At 38.7% G+C, this 24,731-nt stretch overlaps 3 protein-coding genes across 4 annotated transcripts in view; 1 reads left to right on the top strand and 2 right to left on the bottom strand.

The window, feature by feature from the left end:
- Positions 1-24,731, bottom strand: part of LOC311287787 (uncharacterized protein) — a 449,286-nt gene that overhangs the window by 241,842 nt on the left and 182,713 nt on the right. The gene's annotated exons all lie outside the window — the stretch shown is intronic.
- LOC311297817 (uncharacterized protein) lies at positions 6,126-20,167 on the top strand (the record flags this gene model as incomplete). Its single annotated transcript, XM_084420268.1, has 4 exons — positions 6,126-6,213; positions 7,160-7,303; positions 9,595-9,984; positions 20,163-20,167. 4 exons carry the CDS (start codon positions 6,126-6,128, stop codon positions 20,165-20,167), a joined length of 627 nt encoding a protein of 208 aa, XP_084276394.1.
- On the bottom strand, positions 20,005-24,168 carry LOC311297808 (uncharacterized protein; the record flags this gene model as incomplete). Its single annotated transcript, XM_084420257.1, has 2 exons — positions 20,005-20,305; positions 23,534-24,168. 2 exons carry the CDS (start codon positions 24,166-24,168, stop codon positions 20,263-20,265), a joined length of 678 nt encoding a protein of 225 aa, XP_084276383.1. The 3' UTR covers positions 20,005-20,262.

Raw genomic sequence — 24,731 nt, 5'->3', positions numbered from 1 at the left:
AATCTCAGCTGAGCCCTGCACACAGAGCTCACCACAGACAGCCATATCAGAACTGCTTGAAGATCCAGCACCCAAGGACGACTTCCTGGAAAACAGCCAGGGAAGCCAGGACAGCATATTACAGCCTCCTATAACACCAGAGAAACAGCCCCTCTCACCAGACACTTTCTCCCTCTCCCCTGCAACGCCACTACTCTGCTTCTCACAGAAAATGGAAGAACTGGTGCATGCTGGAACCAGACTATCCCACTCTTTTGCTGCAAGCCCCCAGATACCAACTAAAAAAAGACAGGCACCACTACCACCAAAGCCTGCGGGCCCAGCTCGCCCTCCCCCTCCTCCTGTGAGAGCTCTTCGGCCTCTGCCACAACGCCAGGGCCCACACCCTCCTCCTTCTGCTCGAGGTGAACCAAAAACAACTGATACCAGCTCTCAGTGATATGTGTCGGGTCCCCGTTTTGATAACAGTAACTTTCTCAAATGTTTACAAAACAAGCGGGAACCCAGTGTGCCTGTATCTTTCTCTATTGCTGTTCTAATACAAGATAGAAAGTCTAAGGCCTTCAATAGCCGTACAGCAAACCCAACTAATCTGGTGCCTATTACACGTCAAACTAATATTGCTGTGGGGAAAAGTAAGTCTGTTAAGTTAGCTCTTTTAAACATTCGCTCACTTAAAAATAAATCACTTCTAGTCAACGACTTAATAACCACAAACAACCTGGATTTTATGCTTCTAAATGAAACCTGGCTAGAACACAGCTGCAGTGCAACAATCCTCAATGAAACAGCCCCTCCTAACTTTACTTTTATGAGTGTCTGCAGAGCTGTTAAGAGAGGTGGGGGTCTAGCTGCTCTTTTTAAAGATATCTATCAATGTAAGCAAATATCATTTGGGAATTACTTGTCTTTCGAATATCTGGGTATTGTGTTAAAAGGTGCTCCACGCATTTTACTTTTCATTATTTACAGGCCTCCAAAATACTCTCCAGCCTTTGCTGAGGACTTTACAGAACTGTTATCAACAATTACCTCAGAGTTTGACTGTTTTGCCATTACTGGAGATTTTAACATCCATATAGATAATGCAGAAAACAATATGGCAAAAGAAATCAAAACTGTTTTAAAAACTTTTGATCTGACTCAGCATGTACATGGACCCACACACAATCGTGGACACACTCTAGATTTACTTATCAGTAAGGGTCTAAACATTTCATCGATTGTTATTAAGGATGTAGCACTGTCTGATCATTTCTGTATTTTCTTTGATATATTGATCTCTCCTGCCACTGAAGCTAGATCTGTGTCTGTCAAGAAGAGATGCTTAAATGAGAACACTAGTGTCCTATTTATGAAGGCTATATCCTTAACACCAAGCATATCTGCTGACTCTGTTGATTTTCTCCTTGATTCTTTTAACTCAAAAGTTAAAGGTGTAATTGATGATATTGCTCCTGTTAAAGTCAGGAAGAAGAGTGGCAGACAAAAGGCACCTTGGAGAAACTCAACAGCAGTGCAAAATATGAAAAGACAATGCAGAAAAGTAGAGCGCATGTGGCGGAAGACAAAACTTGTAGTCCATTATAACATCTACAAAGACAGCCTTCATGCTTTCAATATGGAACTAGGCAAAGCTAGACAGACTTTCTTCTCAAATATTATAAACAGCAATTTAAACAACACACACACTCTTTTTGCTACTGTAGAGAGACTGACAAACCCCCCAAGCCAGATTCCCAGTGAAATGCTCTCAGACAGCAAGTGCAGTGAGTTTGCTTCTTTCTTCTCTGAGAAAATCAATAATATCAGAAAGGTGATCAGCACATCCTTGAGTTGCGCTGGGGTCAGACAGATCAAACCACCTGAGAAAGTAGTTACTATGTCTGATTTCAAAGAAATTGATGGCAAAATTTTGGAAGAAACCGTACAGCACCTTAAAACATCAACCTGCGCTCTTGACACACTTCCCACATCGTTTTTCAAAAGTGTGTTAAACAGTTTAGAAACAGATCTTCTAGAAGTGGTAAATGCTTCACTTCTCTCTGGGAGTTTTCCAAACTCCCTAAAAACTGCAGTTGTCAAGCCCCTCCTGAAAAAGAGCAATCTGGATAAGACCATATTAAGCAACTATAGACCGATCTCAAATCTTCCCTTCATAGGCAAGGTCATTGAAAAAGTTGTCTTCAATCAGCTGAACAAATTCTTATGCTCGAATGGATACTTTGACAATTTTCAATCTGGTTTCCGACCGCACCACAGCACAGAGACAGCGCTCATAAAGATAATAAACGATATTCGCTTAAATACTGACTCAGGCAAATTATCAGTGCTGGTGCTACTCGACCTCAGTGCTGCATTTGACACTGTCGATCACAACATACTTCTGGACAGGCTGGAAAACTGGGTGGGGCTTTCTGGGATAGTCCTAAAATGGTTCAGGTCATACTTAGATGGGAGAGGTTATTATGTGAGTATAGGAGACCATAAGTCTGAGTGGACATCCATGACATGCGGAGTCCCTCAAGGCTCAATTCTTGCACCACTCCTGTTCAACCTGTATATGCTCCCAATGAGCCAAATAATGAGAAAGAACCAAATTGCTTACCACAGCTATGCAGACGACACACAGCTCTACTTAGCCCTATCGCCTAACGATTACAGCCCCATTGACTCCCTGTGCCAATGCATTGATGAAGTCAACAGTTGGATGTGTCAAAACTTTCTTCAGTTAAACAAAGACAAAACTGAAGTCATTGCGTTTGGAAACAAAGATGAAGTTCTCAAGGTGAACGCATACCTTCACTCTAGGGGTCAAACAACTAAACATCAAGTCAGGAATCTTGGTGTGACACTAGAGTCAGACCTTAGTTTCAGTAGTCATGTCAAAGCAATAACTAAATCAGCATACTATCATCTGAAAAATATAGCAAGAATAAGATGCTTTGTTTCCAGACAAGACTTAGAGAAACTTGTTCATGCTTTCATCACCAGCAGGGTGGATTATTGTAATGGACTCCTCACTGGCCTTCCCAAAAAGACCATAAGACAGTTGCAGCTCATACAGAACGCTGCCGCCAGGATTCTGAGCAGAACCAGAAAATATGAACATATCACACCAGTCCTCAGGTCTTTACACTGGCTCCCAGTTAAATTTAGGATTGATTTTAAAGCATTATTACTGGTATATAAATCATTCAATGGCCTAGGACCTCAATACATTGCAGATATGCTCACTGAATATAAACCCAACAGATCACTCAGATCATTAGGATCATATCAGCTAGAAATACCAAGGGTTCACTCTAAGCATGGCGAGTCCGCTTTTAGCTATTATGCCAGCCGCAGCTGGAACCAGCTTCCAGAGGAGATCAGATGTGCTCCTACTGTAGTCACATTCAAATCCAGACTCAAAACACATCTGTTTAGCTATGCATTTACTGAATGAGCACTGTGCCACTGTTCGTCCGACTGTTTGTACTGTATTTTATTTTGTATTCTTCTAAACTGTTTTAACTATTCTGATTTCTTTCTATTATTTTAATTTCTTCTATGTAAAGCACTTTGAATTGCCATTGTGTATGAAATGTGCTATATAAATAAACTTGCCTTGCCTTGCCTTGCCTTGCCTATCCTGACTCAAATAATGTGTTTCTAACAGCAAACACTCAGAATAAAGTGAGATGATCTGCTGATGATCCTGAATGGCTTGTTGAATGAGTGTTGATAGTCTGAGGCTCATCAATATGAACAGATCTGCTGAAAACACTCTTTATTTCATGACAATAGTTCCTGTTTTCACCTCATTTATTATGCTGATGTCTTCAGATCTCCTGTAAATTGACACTTAAAGCTCATTTCATTGGTGTCAACAGACTGAGGGGATTTGTTGGAGACACATCTGTAGATTTACCTCTGTTTATGCTTATAATTGTTTTTCTAACCATTGTTTATACATGGACGATTCTACACTATTTATATTCTGTTGTCCATGAGCATAAAAACAAACTGATATATTTTTGATTTTGCTAGAACAGCTCACACACTGTAATTCATCATCAGTGAAGCTCCTCCCATATCAGTCACATCATCAGTGAAGCTCCTCCCCCTGCAGTCACATCATCAGTGAAGCTCCTCCCACTGTAATTCATCATCAGTGAAGCTCCTCCCACAGCAGTCACATAATCAGTGAAGCTCCTCCCACAGCAATTCCCAAATTAATGCTGTAAATTCCCATCAGCTACAAGTGAAGACGAGCATCAGAGCATCAGGAAGAGCTGAAATCTGCAAAGACTGAGTTTATTAAAGAGGACAGTGAGAACATGAGTGATCCAGAACCCTGCAGAATGAAACACACTGAAGATCCTGAAGAACAAAGAGGTTGGTGTTTATTCTTCATTCATTCATGATGCTGAAGAACATTCATGTTAGAAACATTCAAGCACTTCATCACATTTAGATAAACAGTTAAAATTTGAAATGGGTACAGGGAACATTTCAACAAATGTTCAGTAGAGGGAGGTTTGAGAAACTTTAATATTGATTGTCAACATCAAACCAAGTATAATTTAATATTATAATTTAATATTTAATTTAATATAATTCAGTAATTTCTTGTAAATATTGTAGAGGTTATTCTATTTAATTTTTTTTTTTTTTTTAAATACTATGACAAATTAGTCTATTTACAACTTAAGGGGACTGCAATGGGGTCCTCGTTTGCACCCTCATATGCCTGTTTGGTGATGGGTCTATGGGAAGAAAAATATATACAGAATATATATATATATATATATATATATATATATATATATATATATATATATATATATACCCGTTCCATTCCAAAATATCACTCTGGCACAGATTCATAGACGATGTTCTTTTAATATGGAAGGGCACACCTAATGAGTTAAATCATTTTTTGACTCATGTACATTCCACTACAGATTATTTGTCTTTTACTATGGAATTTAACAGGCAGTCCATTGATTTCTTAGACCTTACCATTTCTAAGGATGCAAATAATATCCTACAATCTCTCTGCAAACCTCTCAGCAGGAACACCCTGTTAAGAGCAGACATTAATCACTCGCCTCATCTGGTTTGCGATATACCAGTGGGCCAGTTCCTGTGTGTCAGAAGAAATTGTAGTACCACAAGTGAATTTATAAGCCCTATTCGGACGGGACTAGTTTCACAGGGGGATGTTAGAGAAATTTCTGTTTCACAGACGTACTTTGAGATTTTAATAAATAAAACAGAAATTAAAGATAATGTTTCCTCCCTACTCCAGTGTCACGTCACTTTCTTTTTCGCCGCCATCTTTCCATTGATCGGTCATATGACCATACGCAATCCACGGATTCTGAACACGTGATCTTCTGCATTGCCCACATGTAAAACACAGACACTCCTACCTCGGTAATAAACACGGAGATGTTAGTCCCGTCTGAATCTGTACATGAAATCACAGACGTAGGATGATAAGAATTGTAACTCAAACGTCGTTTGGAAAACTAGTCCCGTCCGAATAGGGCTAAAGGCAGCCCATCTAGCGTGTCTTTTTGAACAACGAGGTTATGATAACTCTTACATTACTAAAGCATGGGATAGGGCTCTAAATAAAGCTCATTGTTAAAGAAAAAACCTAAGCCACACACAACATCAAAATAATTTTTTTCCACTAGCTACACTCCAGCAGCAGGAAGAATAAAAAACATTCGCAAGCATTGGCATGTTCTTAACAGTGACCCGACACTTAAAGACATCTGTGCTGAGCCGCCCAGGTTCATATTCAGACGCTCTCGTAACATTCATGACCGATTGGTCCACTCAGATATGACTACCCCACCCTCGACTACTTGGCTCCTCAGCCCACCCCTGGGTTTCTATAAATGTGGCAACTGTGCGCAATGCTCCAGTTCGACCAATGTGAACGATTTTTCACATCCCCGCACCGGTAAGAAATATTCTATTTCTTCATTTATCAATTGTAACAGTACACACGTAGTATACCTTCTAAAGTGTCCCTGTGGACTGGTTTACATAGGTCAAAACGTCAACTTAAACTAAGGATAGCTGAATACAAAACAGCAATTCGTACTCAGAACTTAACATATGCCATGGCGAGGCACTATAAGCAGGCCAATCATAGTTCCCCTGCATCATTGAAGTTTTGGGGAATTGAGAAAAACTCACCCCCACCCAGAGGTGGGCTGAGGAGCCAAGTAGTGTGGATCATCATGTGACACTTACTGTAAGATATTGTTTGCTTGTGAAACTCTTTTCACACAAATGAATGGTTTCTCGCCTGTGTGAACTCTTATATGAACATCAAGACTTTCACTTCATATTCCTCTCTTTGAATTATTTCTGTTGTACTGAAAATGAAATAACTTTTTCTCTTTGATTTCAGACCTGATGGAAGAGAGCGAGGAAAGAGAAGAACTGAGTGAAGTGAAGGAGGAGAGAGAAGAACTGAGTGAAGTGAAGGAGGAGAGTGAAGAACTGAGTGAAGTGGAGGAGGAACATCATGTCAAACCAGGAGGAAAACCTTTGAGTCGCTCAAAGACTAAAAATAAATTTTTAAAGAAAAGAAGAGCCAAGAAATCTTTCACCTGCACTCAGTGTGGAAAGAGTTTATCAAGCAAACAAAGTCTTGATGTTCACATGAGAGTTCACACAGGCGAGAAACCATTCATTTGTGATCAGTGTGAAAAGAGTTTCACAAACAAACAATATCTTAAGTGTCACATGAGGATCCACACCGGAGAGAGACCGTTCACATGTGATCAATGCAGCAAAACATTTATTAGGTCATCAGACCTGAAAAAACACCTGACAGTTCATACGAAGGAGAAGCCGCATTCATGTTCTGTGTGTGGAAAGAGTTTTTCACAGTGGTGTAATTTACATGCACATCAGAAAATTCACACTGGTGTGAGAGAGTACATGTGCTTTGAGTGTGAGAAGACTTTTACTACAGCGGACAGTTTAAAACGACACAAGAGAATTCACACTGGAGAAAAACCTTACAAGTGTTCACACTGTGACAAGAGATTCAGGCAATCAGGAGATCTGAAAATACATAAGAGCATCCACACTGGAGAGAAACCTTACAAGTGTTCACACTGTGACAAGAGATTCAGTCGGTCAGGAGATCTGAAAACACATGAGAGGATCCACACTGGAGAAAAACCGCACACGTGTGATCAGTGTGGGAAGAGTTTCACTATTAAAAGTCACCTGAAGCTACACATGAAGATCCATACAGTGGAGAAACCACATCACTGCAGTCATGGTAAGTAGTCCCCCAGCTAACAAACGTTTTTTTATAAGAACATTCTCCAAATATTCAGAACCAAATGTTGGTTCTGGGAACGTAAAAAATGGCCAGTTTTTTAACGTTAGAGGAATGTGTTTTAAAAGGTGAAATGTTCCTCAAACATGTTCCTTTCAACTTAATTTAAAATTCAACATTCCAGCAACGTTGATTTGTAACATTCCAAGAACATACAAATGTCCAGTTTGCTGAATGTTAATATAGTGTTATATAAAGGTTAGCATGATGTTCCTGAAACATTCTGTCATGTTTGGAACCATCCTCAAACCAGATTTGATTGGTTTAAAATGACTATTGAACTCGTTAGTGGTCTTGACTTGTGGCTTCACTTTTTATTTCACATTTTTTCTCTCATTTGAAATGTCACATGATTATTTTAGACCTGATGGAAGAACCAGAAAGAAACCTTACACATGTGATCAATTCGGGAAGAGCTTCATGGATAAAGGAAACTGTAACGACTGAGACAAATCAGACACAATTATTTGGTATACGTACAAAAGAATCTTTAAACTTCACTCTGGGATCTGTGGTCCCATCCCCCAAACAGGGCAAGAAGGTCCTACCATGATCAGATAAGTTGGTTTTATGGGGCAAAGGAATGTGGCCACATGCGCAAGAGAGAGACAATGGGAAGACAGAAACAATCTTTAATACAGTATTTGCTGTATTAATGATAGACTAACTGATCTATAAATGAACATGCATCCCAGAAACTGTGTGAATGATTTACTGTCTTGTGTATTATCTGTGGTTACCATGATCTAAATGAATGATACTGGATGACCAATGGTTAATTAAAAAAAAACTCAATCAGAATATTACATTTTACCAAATAATAATGAGGTCGTTAAATTTGTTTTTAACAGATGTTACTGTTTTTGTTAATGAACATAAATTTAATATAGTAAATCTGCATCCTAACTCAAGCTAATACTGTCAACTCACTGTCAAATATGTGTTTCTAGACAGAACATTTACGTACAGCCCTACGTAGTCAGTTTTGTAATTATAATATATATATCAAATCAGTTCATAAAGCTCACAGTATAATTTAAAATGTTAAATGTTAAAAGGAAAGTTGTATTAGGCTAATAATAATTATAAAGTATGTTTTTAATGTGTGCAATTTCTGTAATTTCAATGAAGACCTTTGAGTTTGTATTATTATTATCATCATCACTATTAATCGAAGTACACTCTAATGTACAAAAGTAAGCCTCTATTCTGTTATTTCAAGTTAAACCAAACTTTTATTTTGACAGGGTGTCGTAAAGACTTTTGAGTTCCTGTCTTTATATGATATGACAAATGTCTTTAATATTCACAGTCACTAGTCTGTATCTATATCTGATTATTTGTACAGACCTACTTTTGATTTATTCATCCCACAATTCTGTGACGTTCAGTTTTATACAGTAAGTTCCATTAGTGACTGGATTCTGTGATTCTGCATCTCGGGAATCAAATGCTCTACATGGTATTTGCAGTATTAAAGAGAGTTCGTTTTTGTGTTATTTATTGTTGTGTTATAAAGTTGTTAATATTAGTGTAAGAAGGGTATGTATTTAATAGCGGTCCGCTCTCTACACACTCTACATAGCGCTCTTCATGGCCATTGAATAGAGACAGCAGCTGTTTCAGCAACGCACCGGTATCAGTTTATGAAAAATACATATCGTCTCAAAACTGAAACCGGTTTACCGCCCAGTATTAGTCATAACCTCCGACTAATAATCAGACTTATGAGTTTGTGACCGTGAGATCAGCATTATTGGCCAGGGTGAAACTCTAAGTGACACTGGAATCCAAATGAACCAGTAAAATATAATGTAAAGAGTTTAATAGAATAATCAAGAGTCTATTTAAACTGATATAAATTACCAATAATGAATTGCCGTTCCAACTTGAACCCAGTTCACATGCGAATGAATGGGAGTCATTGGAATTAAAAGTCTAGTGTGACTGGACTGTAATAATTAAAAAGTTTTAAGTAAAATAAATTACATTTTACAATAAATAATTGTGACATTGATCAAATATATTTAACAGTTCTTTCTACAGAAACATGGGATTTGTGTCTATAATGTTTTTAAAAAATATTATTAGAAGATCAATGTACCTCATTTATGGAAAGTAGTTTTTGTTATTTCATCAGAGCTCTTTTTATGTCCTTTCACTTCATATTCCTCTCTTTGAATTATTTTTGTTGTACTGAAAATGAAATAACTTTTTCTCTTTGATTTCAGCCCTGATGGAAGTGAAGGAGGAGAGTGAAGAACTGAGTGAAGTGAAGGAGGAGAGTGAAGAACTGAGTGAAGTGAAGGAGGAGAGAGAAGAACTGAGTGAAGTGAAGGAGGAGAGTGAAGAACTGAGTGAAGTGGAGGAGGAGAGAGAAGAACTGAGTGAAGTGAAGGAGGAGAGTGAAGAACTGAGTGAAGTGAAGGAGGAGAGAGAAGAACTGAGTGAAGTGAAGGAGGAACATCATGTCAAACCTGGAGAAAAACCTTTGAGTCGCTCAACGACTAAAAAGACATTTTCAAAGAAAAGAAGAGCCAAGAAATCTTTCACCTGCACTCAGTGTGGAAAGAGTTTCTCAGGCAAAGCAAATCTTGAGATTCACATGAGAATTCACACAGGCGAGAAACCATTCACGTGTAATCAGTGCGGGAAGTGTTTCACACAATCATCATCACTTAATAGTCACATGAGGATCCACACCGGAGAGAAGCCGTTCACTTGTGATCAATGCGGCAAAACATTTCTTAGGGCAGCACACCTCAAGTCACACCTGACAGTTCATACGAAAGAGAAGCCACATTCATGTTCTGTGTGTGGAAAGAGTTTTTCACAGCTGTCATATTTACATGCACATCAGAAAATTCACACTGGTGTGAGAGAGTACGTGTGCTTTGAGTGTGAGAAGACTTTTATTACAGCTGAACATTTAAAAGAGCACCAGATTATTCACACTGGAGAAAAACCTTACATGTGTTCACTCTGTGACAAGAGATTCAGTCGGTCATCACATCTGAAAAAACATGAGATGATCCACAGCAGAGAGAAGCCGCACACGTGTGATCAGTGTGGAGAGATTTTCTCTTTTAAAAGTGAACTGAAGCGACACATGAAGATCCATACAGTGGAGAAACCGGATCACCATGATCCATGTGGAGAGAGTTTCCTTCAGTTATCTTCAGTGACTCACTCAAATGGAAAACAATCACAGTCTGAGATCACAGTAAGTAGTTCATCTTTATGTGCTGAGCATTAAAGTCTCTCCTGTGTAAGTTAGTTTCCTAACAGCCATGATGAGCAACAGGACATATTGGTGGTTGCTTGCTATCTGCTTCACTTTTTTCACATTATTATGAGATACTGAGTTATAATTATAAGAAATTATCTCATTATTACGTACAATTTTCATTATGAGATGTTTAGTCCTTAATATGAGAAAGCATCTCGTTATTATGCAATGTTAAGTTATTACGAGAAAGTTTCTGATTATTATTAGATACTAAGTCATAATTATTGAACAACATTTCTCATTATTGTGACTTTCATATTTATATTATTTGTGCAACTGTGATGGAAACCATACTTCCATACTTTGTCCCCCGGACATCATGTGATTAAACAGATATATATAAACAGCTTTCTGTTTCTGACATCTGCTTGTTATTATTAATTTCATGAATTAGTTGCAGCCCTAGTTCATTTAAGTTGTTTTTTATCATTCAAATTTTTGCTGTGGCTTCGACAAAACCTGATTATCATGTTATACTGCGTGATTTTAAGATCTTGAGTTACAGATGTCATAGTTCTGTTCAGTTAGTTTCATTTTCATGGACTTTTAGTTTGTTTTCTCGGTCACATGTTCACCGTTGTCTTAGTTTTCCCGCCACTTATCTGTCGTCGTGGTCATTCATTTGTTCTGCACAGGTGTTTGTCATTTTACCCTCATTTGCCTTGTATTTAAGTGGCAGTCTTTTCAGTTCTCATTTGTCAAGTCACTTTTCCGCAGAGCGGTTGGTTTCATTTGCCTATCTTGTTTGTATTACCTTCTGAGTGGATTATTGAAGACGTTATACCTGATCTTCATCTTCATCGTGTGTTCCTTGCAACCGTTGTTGACACAGGATCAATGTCATAATTATTATTGTTATTTATTAGAACTTAGTACTTATTGTAGAATCTGAAATATTTATTGATCATCTCTCATCACGTATATTATAATTTTAACATGTTGATGCTCACCAGATTTACATTGTTTCATGCCCAAACTAGTGTTTTATAACACAAATCATCTTCATGACATTAAAATAGATCATAATCGTGCACAGCAGTTGTTGACAAGATTTGATGAGATTAAAATGACTGTTGAACTCATCAGTGATCTTGACTTTGAGCTTCATTTGAAATCTCACTTGATTTAATGTTTGTAGCGTTTATACGCCCACGTATAAATATAATTAATTATTATTCATAACAGATTATGATCAATAATTAATATTTTAATTATTTTCAGAATTTACTGTAGCAGAATCAATAGTATGATCATTTTATCAGTTCATCCAATGAACAGAAAGCATAAACAATTATTAACTCTAGGAAATATAATATCTTCCTGGCCAAGAAAGAATAATCCCCAGCTAACAATAAATTAAGAAATAATCACGGGTAACAGCATCTTTAACTTAGATCGAAGTTCAAGACAATAAATTTGTAAGCACAACACAAGTAATACAGGTTGCCGAAAGAAAGAAAGAAAGAAAGAAAGAAAGAAAGAAAGAAAGAAAGAAAGAAAGAAAGAAAATTAGAAAGAGTTTGGAAAGAATGAGTTTAAGAGTGAGATGATGAAATCTCAAGATTCTATGCACTTATGAGACATGACCTGGAACGAACCATCAATCATTCATTTAACCCTTCTATCGTTTCTTAGACATCAATACACCAGTTCAGATTTTAGTCTGGAGGTACTTGCTTGTCTTTACGTTCCTTGTTGGGAATTCCCTTCGTTGTGTAAAAGGGGTTTCCCGAGTTCGTTAGCTGGCTGGTCTCCTCGTGCCTGATGTCTGGGGCGGCCAGTCACGTGGTGTGCTGGCGGAATGAAAGTCTTTGTTTGAAGCTGGCTTTGCAGAAGAAACGTGGACCGAAACTTTGCCACAAAACTTAACTTAGAACCGAGACTCACAACGGAAAATAAAGGAAAACTTAGAAAAGAAAAGAAAATTGAGAAGAGAGTAGGCTAGTAAGATGGCTTTAATAAAGCTGTTGAACCCGTTCTTCTGATCTTAATTTGGGTTCCTTCGTCCGCGCGTTTGTTACATGGTTGCTAGTCTTGAGAGGGAGCACAGAGAGAGAGCACAGGTCGTGTCTAAGATTTTTTAACCTCAAAGTTTGTCCCCCCTCCTGAAGGAATCGGACCAATTAGACACTGGCTTTGTTTGTCTCATTGTAAATCATGCGTTATCTGGGATCTCCTTACTCTCTAAGCTCTAGCAGAGAGGACAGAGGCCACAGTTTAGACATTATTACTATTATAAGAATACAAAACATTTTACACAGATTTCATTCAAACCATCTTTTGAATTAAAAACATACGGTCATGCTGACAGGAAGCACGACACGCTTTCATTCAAGCATCCAATGGTTATAACAATTACATGAATTATATGGGATTAAAGCATATTAAATGGACACATATATCGTAGAAACACATAGAATGATGTATGATGTTTATAAGTCCATTGAAAATTGTTCTTGAATGAGTTTTACGTATACTGTAGGAAGAATCTCAGTTTTCTGGTTTAGAGAGAAAAGAACTCTGTTTGTTCGTTCAGAGGTCCTTAAGGAGGAGGGGGTCTGGAATGTTGTGGGGGTCCAGCAACTTCTCTGAACCAATCTGTCTTTTTAAAAAACCCTCACATTGACAAGTTCTTCCTTTAGCTGGTCATAAAAGCTCTTAGTTGGGGGTTTTCGTTGGTTAGCGTAGACTAGCTGGAGCCTGATTTTATGGCTCGGGATTGGTGATTTGAATCTGGAATGTGAGGACTCTTGTGTGAGACCTTGGTCTCTGTCTTTCTCTTAACCAATCAGTATTTTGGCAACAAAGCTAGCATTGACCAGTTATTTCGTTAGTGCTGGGGGCTCTTTTAATTAGTCAGACCGGTGATGCCTGGCTGATGACAAGATTGATGATGATCATGAGATGTTCCGACCAAATCTTGTCCTTTGATTCGGCGAGAAGCAGAGAGTTTGGAGACTTGAACTTGAACTTGCCCTCAGTGTAAAAAACGCTTCAATGTAAATCAAGTCTGAAGATTCACATGAGAGTTCACACTGGGAAGAAGTGGCTCAGGCTTTCGCTCTGAAATCACATCTTCTCATTCTAAAGAAAGACCATTTAACTGTGATCAGTGTGGTAAACAGTTTCATTGGGCATCAGTCCTGAAGAAACACCTGAAGATTCACTCAAAGGAGAAGATTCATTAGTAATATTACAGCAGAAAAGACACGGCGGTGTGTGTTTCAGTGCTGAAGTCCTTTACTACAGAAGATGAACTGAAAGAGTGCCAGAAAATTCACCCTGGAAAAAAAACCTTTTGAAGGCAAAGTTCAGGAGCTGAAGAAGAGGCAATAACACTTTAAAGAGAGACATGAATCTGATATAAATGTTTAACTCGTTCTTCATTGTTTTTCATCAGAACATCTAGTTTCTCTTCCACTTCTACTCTTACATGGAAATGCAAGATATACTTTTGTAATGGTCACCAGCTGGAGTGCCCTTGAGAGCCACCAGAGGGCACTCCACATAAGACTATTATCACTCACAAACTACATTTCCCATAACTCACTGCCCGGACTCATCATCACTTATCACTGATCACATTCACCTGTACCTCATTCCCTGATTGCATTCACCTGTGTCTCATCATCCTGTTAGTCTCAGTCTATTTATACCATGTTCATTCATTCACTCACCGCAAAGTCTTGTTTAAGTGTTACACTGCATCTCTGAGCGGTTTCCCTAGTTTCATGTATTTTGGTTTTTGGATTTCTTGCCTTGTTCCCTGGATTACTTTTTTGCCTCTGGTCCCTGTCTGTTTTGTTTGGACTGCCTATCTGTGTATGACCCTTGCCTGTACACTGGATTACACCTCTGGATTGCCCTCAAATAAAGCTGCGTTTGGATCTCAACCCTCGTCTCGGAGCAGTTCGTAACAACTTTCATGTATCTTTGAAACTGGACACTTTTCTTCACTTCTTCTCTTGAGATGCTTTGGCTCTTGCAAGCGAGCAAGCAAATTTTATTTATATAGCACTTTTCCAAACAAGTCAATTTAGTTCAAAGTGCTTTAAAGGCACAAAAATAAAATAAAATAAAAAATACAAGTACAAGTGAAATGCAAGAATAAAATAAAAATGTATGAAAATGTATAAAAATAAAGAAAAGAAGAAGAGGAAGAAGAAATATTATAGAAAGGCCAGGCTAAAGAGATATGATTTTAATTTAGACTTTTAATTTAGACAATTTATATTTCTAGCACGACTTATTTCTTCTGGAAGATTATTCCAGAGGCGAGGAGCGTAGCGGCTAAAAGCAGCATCACCAAATCTTTTAGTTCGACTGAGACAATTGAACCAAAGTGAAGCAATTTAATGACACCTTGGAAAACCTGTGCAGGTGCTCTGAGTTTAGTAGAGGAATAGTGTGTGACACTCAGTTTAAAACATTCATGCCCTGTAAAATTTGGGCTGATTTCTTACAGTATTCAGTTTTTTTGAAATCCTGTTTTCGTGGGTTTTATGAGCTGGAAGCCCAAATTATGTACAAATAAACAACTAAATACTTAAAATTGTTTAAGTTGTGGGCCCTGAATCTATAATCTATGGAAGTTTAACGTTTTGAATGGAATTATGGAAATAAATAAACTTTTCCATCATATTCTAATGTTTTGGAAAGGGTCTGTAGTTAAGAGCTGTTGTGTTAGCTTAAAATGTTATGCTGGGTTAATATCCTCTGCCTCTAGGGGTCGGTATTAACTTGGAGTGTTGATGTAAAAAAGAAGCAGAATAAAAGGATGGAGTGTTGAGCTTCTGCACGCTTGTTCAGCTGCGTTTTCCTTTTATTAGTACTAGTATAAAATAAAACATTTTTGGCGACGAGAATGGCAGCTCTCAGTTTACCTACGCCTGCTTTGTTCTTGCCATGCCCGGGTCATCCCTCGGTACCGATTCAGACTTGGCGGTAGATGTTTGAAAACTCTCGTCGCCATCGATGCTACAGGAGATCGGTGGCCGGAGGAGAGGAAGCGCACCGTTTTACTTCAATGCCAGGGAGCCGAGGGGTTAAAAGTTTTCTACACGCTGCCTGATACAGGTCGGACTGTTGCCGATGCTTTCAAAGCTTTAGAAGAACATTTCCAGCCGGCTACGAATGTAGTAGTCGAACAACAAATTCAGACAACGCGCCCAACGGCCGGATGAATCAGTAAAGTATTTTGTAGCTGCTTTACGTAAACTCAGTGTACACTGTGACTTCGGCGATTGTACGGAGGAGATGATCCGGGATCAATTAGTGGAAAAAGTTTCCTCTGCACATATTCGGGAGTGTCTCTTGCTACAGCCACAGTTAACACTGAAGGATGCGCTGCTGTTAGCTGGCCAAACGGAGACTGCTGTGGGACATGCGCAAATGTTCGATGCGGCACCAGTGCACGAGATTAAATATGCTCAGCGTGGCGTGCCACAACGAAACCAGAAATACCACGGAAATCATGTGAGTAAAACACGATCACAGTATACTGCACAGACAAATCGCAGTTGCTTTCGTTGCGGGTCTGGCTCTCACTTGGCTAATGCTCCAAATTGCCCTGCTGCCAAAGTTAAATGTAAGAGTTGCGGAAAAGTGGGACATTTTGCAAGGGTTTGCCGTTCAGAAAAAAAAAGTGCAAGTACTTGATGCCCATGAAATGGAGGTCCCCGAATTTGTGCATGTGCTTGAAGTGGAAGGGAAACCGCTGTGTGAGAAAATAAAATGCACTGTGACCATTGGAACTGAGGGAGTGAGCCCTGTCCCGTTTGAGCTCACAGTCGACACGGGTTCTGCTGTTTCCATCCTTCCTCATCACCTTTATAAGTGTCATTTCAGTACATCTTCTTTACGACCCCCCCGTGTGAAACTGGTGACTTACTCTGAAGCAGCACTGCCTGTTCTTGGATGCTTGTATATTATATTATGATGCACCCTGATGCACATGTATATTACGGAGATGCGGTGGCCAGTACTAGCACTACAACATGGACTTAGTTTCTGGCCTAAACATTCATATTGCTGGAAATAAAGTGGTGTCACCCCCCTCTCCTGCCGTGGTTCAAAATATCTTTCTTTGTGTTCAGCAGAAGAAAGAAATTCATACAGGTATGAAACAACTTGAGGGTGAGTAAATGATGACACAATTTTCAACTTTGAGGTGAACTAATCCTTTAATATGAGTTTCCCTAGCCTGCCTATGGTCCCCCAGTGGCTAGACGTTTTGATTGGTGGAAACCAAGCCCTGGGTATTTTTGAGAAAATGAAAGCTCAGACGGTCGAATCTAGAAATATTCCCTTATGTCGTCATAAGGAGAAAGGTCACCTCCCCTTTCTCTTCTTTGCCCACAAAAATAATTTTGAACTGTGCGAGCGTGATATTGGTTTTTCTTTGGAGACTTCATGGCTTGCAAACGAGCGAAGCATGGCAGTTGCTCAGTGTTTGGATATACAAATGAACACAAAGGTATTTTTTTAGTTCCTTCATCCAATCCTCTGAAGAACCAGTGGGTTATGTGAATTTCTGATGTGTAATTGTTCAAGTTCAGACAGATAATCTTTCTCTCAAAGTCGTTCAATACTGTTTATGCATCAGTAAATCAAGCCAGTAACTAAACGATCAACTTCACGTCGTTTCTCTTATCTTATAACTAATCTTAACTTTAACTTATCTAAATAATCTTACTTAAACTGTGATTAATATATATAGAGAACGCGATCAAAGAACAATCCCTTTCCAATCGCCCAAGCTGTCAATCACACAGCGTGAGTTTATCTGGACAACTCGTTATTAAATCAATGACGCTGTTACACTGCATAACAAAGCTCTTACATAACTTACCTCATGTTTGCATTGGTGAAATCATTAGTGAGAGTGCAGAAACTGCGTTGCAATGATAAGATCTTCATTCACGCGTTCAACAGGCTGTCATCTGCTCAATTCTCATCACTTCAACCTTTTATGTGATGGGAATAGATCTAAATACTTAGACTTCTCACGATTTGTTAATCCCGATAGCTTTAATAGTAAAAACGTATAATAACTGTAATAGTAAAAGTTTTCGAGAGAGTTCCACATGTAATGCAAGATATTTCACATGCAAGCATGCCAGCCAATCACAGCAGTGGGCGTTTACACTGAAGTCTCTCAGCAGCCAATCACAGCAGTGGGCATTTACACTGAAGTCTCACAGCAGTGGGCGTTTACACTGAGGTCTCACAGCAGCCAATCACAGCAGTGGGCATTTACACTGAAGTCTCAGTGGGCGTTTACACTGAAGTCTCACAGCAGCCAATCACAGCAGTGGGCGTTTACACTGAAGTCTCTCAGCAGCCAATCACAGCAGTGGGCGTTTACACTGAAGTCTCACAGCAGCCAATCACAGCAGTGGGCGTGTACACTGAAGTCTCTCAGCAGACACGCCCCTTCAAACAGAGCGTTCAAATCAGAGGCTAAAATCAGGCTAGGAAATATGCCTTTTATTTCTAAATTATAATGAATTTTGATCTAAAAATCATACTAACATTATAAGGGCACACCAGGAAACATTCTAAAATAATAAAAATAATCCATGCAATGGGACCTTTAAGCGAGGACAGTACAGTAGTCACGGTTCTTCTGACTCCTGAAGTTAAACGGCCTGGGGTGGATGTGGAAAGTTGAAATATTATATTGAGTTAAATCCTCTGGATTCGATGAACATGCGCGACTGATCGCATGGATTAACTTAAAATACTCCGTCATTCATGGTCACTTGATAAGAGGAAGACATCATTCAGCCATGCAAATTATAAAATGCTCAAGTATTGCTGAACAATAAATCTAAAATAAAATTGAAATCGCTAAGGCTAAGAGATTATGAAAGTGCTGTGATTTGTGGATGACTGATAAGCGCGAGTCTGGAGGAACAGGCATTTAATTAACTTATTAATTCTCAGTTTTGAGAAACGTAGCCTACGTGTTATGTTGTTGTGTTAATAATAACTAAAGTACCTAATTATGTTACGTTTATTTTGTACTAAAACTTGCGAGTTAATTACATATGGATTTAAAGCAGCACTCAGTAGCTTGGGGATTTCTTCGCTGTATTCTCGCTTTTTGCTGGCAGGTTTCTCTCTAGAGCTCCCCCCACAGCTTCGGAATATATATTTGACAACACTGTAGTAAAAAATCGGTGTCGATTCTCAGACACCAGAGGCTAGTAGATCAACGACATCAAAGCAGATGGGACATTCTTTAAAACGTCTTCTTTATTCGGGTTCGGACAGCGTGAGGGAGCGCAATAATGACGGCATTTTAGCAGATTTCTTTTGGCCGTAAAGCAATTGTTTACATCGCGAGACCTGATATCACGCGATACTTCCTGACGCGGCGGCCGGCGGTCCGCCGGCTCAAATTTGCAAGTGCGTATTTTCCGCTCACGGGCACCAGGGGGGTGCGAAACGACCACCATTCAACCCGAAATAAGTAATATAACCATTTCAATGACTCCGAAGCTGTTCAGTTAAGGTAAAAAAAGTTACTTAGTTCACCTTTAAAAGTACCGTTGTATCAGTGCTGCGCGAGCTCTCTCTCTCTCTCTCTCTCTCTCTCTCTCTCTCTCTCTCTCTCTCTCTCACGGACGTGCGCACAGAGAGAGAAGATAATTGTAAAATGAAAATTGACATGTTTAAATTTTGTTCTTGCTTGTTTTTTTTCTGTCAAAATGTCAGAAAGAAAATTTGTATTATACATCTGTTTTTAAAATTCGTTAAATGATGGACATTTTACTGTCAACACTTATTTCTGAAGACAGACCTGAGAAATAGGCTACAAGGACAGCATCTGGCCTTGTAGTGTCAGCATTGCGTGCAGCATTAACGTATTTGTATGTCTCTAAATGTCCATTTCTATCCACAAAACTTGTCAGAAGTCATGGTTTAACACTTCAAGGTCTAAGGGGTTTTAAGTCCGCCTGGCACTATGTTGATATTTTGGCTTCTGGAAGGGTCAATTGTCATAGCAGAGTGAAGAGAGTCCTATTTCTGGATTCTATAGACTCTCAGCTACAAGGTGGATGCAGTGACAATACACTTCTTGAGACACTTGTATGTGTTCTGATGTGATACATCACCAAAAAAAATACAAAAACGGAAGTATGAATGTTTTGTTTTTTTATTATATAAAAAGAGTGAACCATAATGAATAAGGGATTTTACATCAAATATTGATTCCTCAAAGGCTTTAGAACACCTGTAATAAAAGTGGGTAGTAACACCTGTAATAAAAAAAAAATAAAGAAACAAAATAACTATTTACATTTATGTGGCTGTAGTCACCATAAGTTTTTTTTTGTTTTTTTTTGTGGAAAAACAGAATATTCAATTCAAAATCGTTGAGAAACTTCATTGAGAAAATGAAGCAGTATCCTTCTGTTCACGAAAAGAGAGAAAAAAAAAAACACCATGAGAGTGAATTGCGGAAACAGCTATCAGGCAGACTTGTGTTCTCTCCTCTCCAAGTTTGATGTCAGCAGTGAACAGTATAGTTATGTTGATATGCATCTCTCTCTGTCTAACCCAGCTGGGCAGTGTATCTTTTGGTCTTTCTGTGTCCTGCTTGCTAACGCCGGCCACTTCCAGGGGTGTGTTCTTTGACTTTGTACCTGATGAAAAAAAGTGAGAGTGAAATACAACTATTTAATACGTTTGATATACGACAAAGGGCAACGGTGTGTTTATAAAACTGCAGCTCGGAAAAAATATCCGCGCCACGCGTTCATATGCACGTGCACGAAATGAAACGTGCCCTTTCCAGCAACACATCTGTGGGGACCAGTACAGTATATGGGCGTGATGGCACTCCTCATTATGGGTGCACATACTTTTAAAACAAGACAATGACTATCCAGTCTCCAAGTCAGTTTAGTTACAACTCTGCAATAAAGCAAGATGGAAAGCAATGTATTGACACTGACTACTGATTTATAGGCTATATCGCATTTAAAATGTTGATTGGCTGGACATACTGGTCAATATGGATGCACAACCCTCAGTAAAAATTAACCATCAAGTATCAAGTATTGTTTTTATCATTTAAACACAGTGACATGCTATGGCAAGACATTTTAGCTTTTATTCATTCACATTTTTGATATCAATAATTACATTTGAACTATTTAAAATGTGAATCCTTGATATTAAGAATGTACTTTTCCTAGTAACAATGTCTATTTCTGATATCAGGAATTACATTTGCATTAGTCCTAGTTAAAGGAGGGATGTAGTGGGAGCACTGGGGTGTCAGGTGTGACTGTGTGGCAATGGCAAATGGTTTTGGCTCACAAGTCAGGTAAGACGGCCCCTTAACATAATTTTGCGTAGGGCCCCAGGGAGGTCAGGATCGGCTCTGACTGTAAGCACTGGTGTGTTGTGTTCATTTTGAATAATATTATATTATATTGTATTGTATTCATTACGTTTGATTCATGTCATGCACTTCTCTAAAAACTGTAAAAAAAAAAAATGGCAGCAGCATTGGTTAGGTCTCATTTGTGTAGTGTTAGCCAATAGCATTCCAGTTCAGGCTGTGAAGGGGCGTGTAATAGTCAAGTCAAGTCAAGTATATTTGTATAGCGCTTTTCACAATACAGATTGTATCAAAGCAGCTTCACAGTATTAAATTAAAATAATACAACAAGGTTTGTTTCTAGTGGAATTTATTGATTGATAAAATTTAATTAAATATCCCCAACTGAGCAAGCCAAAGGCAACAGTGGCAAGGAACCGAAAAACTCCATCAGGTGACCTAATGGAGAAAAAAAAAACGTTTATGAACTAGAGACCGGATTTAACTGTAAGATTAAAAATATTATACGAATGCCTGGCTGAAGAGATGCGTCTTTAATCTAGTTTTAAACTGGGAGAGCGAGTCTGAGCAACGAACAGTATCAGGAAGGCTATTCCAGTGTTTTGGAGCTAAATGTGAAAATGCTCTCCCTCCTTTGGTGGTTCTGGATATCCTAGGTATGACCAAACGCCTCGAATTTAGTGATCTTAAAGAGCGCGATGGATTATAGGGTGATAGAAGATTGGTTAAATAGACTGGAGCTAAGCCGTTTAGGGCTTTATAAGTCAGTAGCAATACCTTGTAATTAATACGGAACTTTATAGGTAACCAATGTAGTGATGTTAACATTGGTGTTATATGATCATATTTTCTTGATCTAGTAAGAACTCTAGCGGCGGCATTTTGGACTAACTGTAGCTTGTTTATTGAGGATGCAGGACAACCGGCTAATAAAGCATTACAGTAATCTAGTCTCGAGGTCATGAACGCATGAACTAACTTTTCTGCATCAGAAACTGATAGCATACTACGTAGCTTAGCAATGTTTCTAAGGTGGAAAAAGGCTGTTTTTGTAACATATGAAATATGATTTTCAAAAGAGAGGTTGTAATCTAGTATAACACCCAGGTCTTTTACTGTAGAGGATAAAGTAACAGGACATCCTACTATGTTAAAGTTGTATTGTGAGAGATTTTGTGGGAGGTTTTTTGAACCGATAAGTATTACCTCTATCTTGTCTGGATTTAATAAAAGAAAATTACGTGTCATCCAGTCTTTTATATCTTTAACACACTCTGTCAATTTGGATAATTTAGCGTTTTCATCCGGCCGTGATGAAATATAATTGAGTGTCATCAGCATAAAAATGGAAACTAATTCCATGTTTCCTTATAATATTTCCAACTGCCAGCATATACATTGAGAATCACAGAGGGCCAAACACAGATCCCTGCGGCACTCCATAGTTTACTGAAGTTATGATCGACAAAATGGTAGCGGTCAGATAGGTACGATCTGAACCAGCTTAATGCCTGTCCATGAACACCAGTGTCGTTTTGTAGTCAATCTAAGAGTATTGTGTGATCTATAGTATCGATCGCAGCACTAAGATCAAGTAAAACTAGTATTGAGATACAGCCTTGGTCAGAAGCTAAAAGTAAATCATTTGTGATTTTAACGAGCGCAGTTTCAGTGCTATGATGCGGCCTGAGCCCAGACTGAAACTTTTCATAGATGTCATTTTCTTGCAAGAAAGAGCCCAGTTGAGCAGACACAACTTTTTCTAATATTTTAGACATAAATGGAGGATTTGAAATGGGTCTATAATTTGCTAGGTTATTATGATCTAATTGTGGTTTCTTAATGAGTGGTTTTATAACTGCCAGTTTAAATGTTCTTGGAACATGACCTAAAGATAAAGATGAGTTAATAATATTGAGGAGATAATACTTAATACCGGGAGAGTACCGGGTAGGTCGGTCATTAGCATGCGAGTCAATCTCATTCAGCAATCGGCAGAAAGCGGATGCAAAACTGTATAAATGCATAGGCACATACGATTGTTTATAAATTCATATTTAACATAGAACATAACTCAGCGTTTAACATAATCCCAGATTTATGATGATTTTGACTTATTTTATTAATTTAATAAGTAAATGAGAAACATTTTAATAAAGCCAAATAATTTTTTTTTGTCAAGTAAATTTACGTTTGTTGACTTAAGACATAACACATAAGACACTCTTTTTCGCCCCCTGCTGGTGTATTTATGTAATATGAAGAAATTATCAGTGAACAAATCAATGAACGATTCATTTTGGTGAACGAACTGAAAATGAACAAATCTCTGGAAAGAATCCAAATTTCCACCACTACTACACACATTCAACCATCACGGTTCGGCACAGTTAGCCAAGTGTGCTGAGAGTTCAGGGTTTGTAATTGTGCTGTGCCGTACCAGGCTCAAGTGGAAACACAACTGGAACCTTTTCCAAAAGTGGAAAAGCAGCCTTTAACAAACACATAAAGATGAACTACTTACCGTGATCTCAGACTGTGGTGATGTGGTTTCTCCACTGCATGGCTCTTCAAGTGTAGGTTCAGGTGAGTTTTAAAAGAGAAACTGTTTCTACACTGATCACACGTGTGTGACTTCCCTCTGGTGTGGATCCTCTCATGTCTTTTTAGATTAGCTGACAGACTGAATCTCTTGTCACAGTGTGAACACTTGTAAGGTTTTTCTCCAGTGTGGATCATCTCATGTTTTTTCAGATTTGCTGACACACTGAATCTCTTGTCACAGTGTGAACACTTATAAGATTTTTCTCCAGTGTGAATTCTCTCATGTTTTTTCAGATCTCCTGACCGACTGAATCTCTTGTCACAGTCTGAACACTTGAAAGGTTTTTCTCCAGTGTGGATCTTCTCATGTCTTTTCAGAGCTGATGCCACACTGAATCTCTTGTCACAGTGTGAACACTTATAAGGTTTTTCTCCAGTGTGGATCCTCTCATGGCTTTTCAGATGCGCTGGCTGATTGAATCTCTCGTCACAGTGTGAACACTTGTAAGGTTTTTCTCCAGTGTGGTTCATCTCATGGCTTTTCAGATGCGCTGGCTGATTGAATCTCTCGTCACAGTGTGAACACTTGTAAGGTTTTTCTCCAGTGTGGTTCATCTCATGGCTTTTCAGATGCGCTGGCTGATTGAATCTCTCGTCACAGTGTGAACACTTATAAGGTTTTTCTCCAGTGTGGATCCTCTCATGGCTTTTCAGATGCGCTGGCTGATTGAATCTCTTGTCACAGTGTGAACACTTGTAAGGTTTCTCTCCAGTGTGGATTCTCTGGTGCAGTTTTAAATGTATCCTTGTAATAAAAGTCTTCCCACACTCAAAGCACAAGTACTCTCTCACACCAGTATGTATTTTCTCATGTTTGTGTAAATTTTGCAACCCTGAAAAACTCTTTCCACACACAGAACATGAATGCGGCTTCTCCTTCATATGAACTGTCAGGTGTGACTTCAGGGCTGATGCACAGAGAAATGTTTTTCCACACTGATCACATCTAAATGGCTTCTCTCCAGTGTGGATCCTCATGTGAATATTAAGGTGTGAAGAATAACCGAAACACTTCCCGCACTGATCACATGAGAACGGCTTCTCTCCAGTATGAATTCTCATGTGAACATCACGGTTTTGTTTGGTTGTGTAACTCTTTCCACACTGAGTGCAGGTGA

Source organism: Rutilus rutilus (genome assembly GCF_951802725.1).
Source record: "Rutilus rutilus genome assembly, chromosome: 1".
Classification (NCBI taxonomy): Eukaryota; Metazoa; Chordata; class Actinopteri; order Cypriniformes; family Leuciscidae; genus Rutilus; species Rutilus rutilus.
Note: the sequence above shows the minus strand (reverse complement) of the source record. Positions and strands in the feature narration are given on the sequence as shown.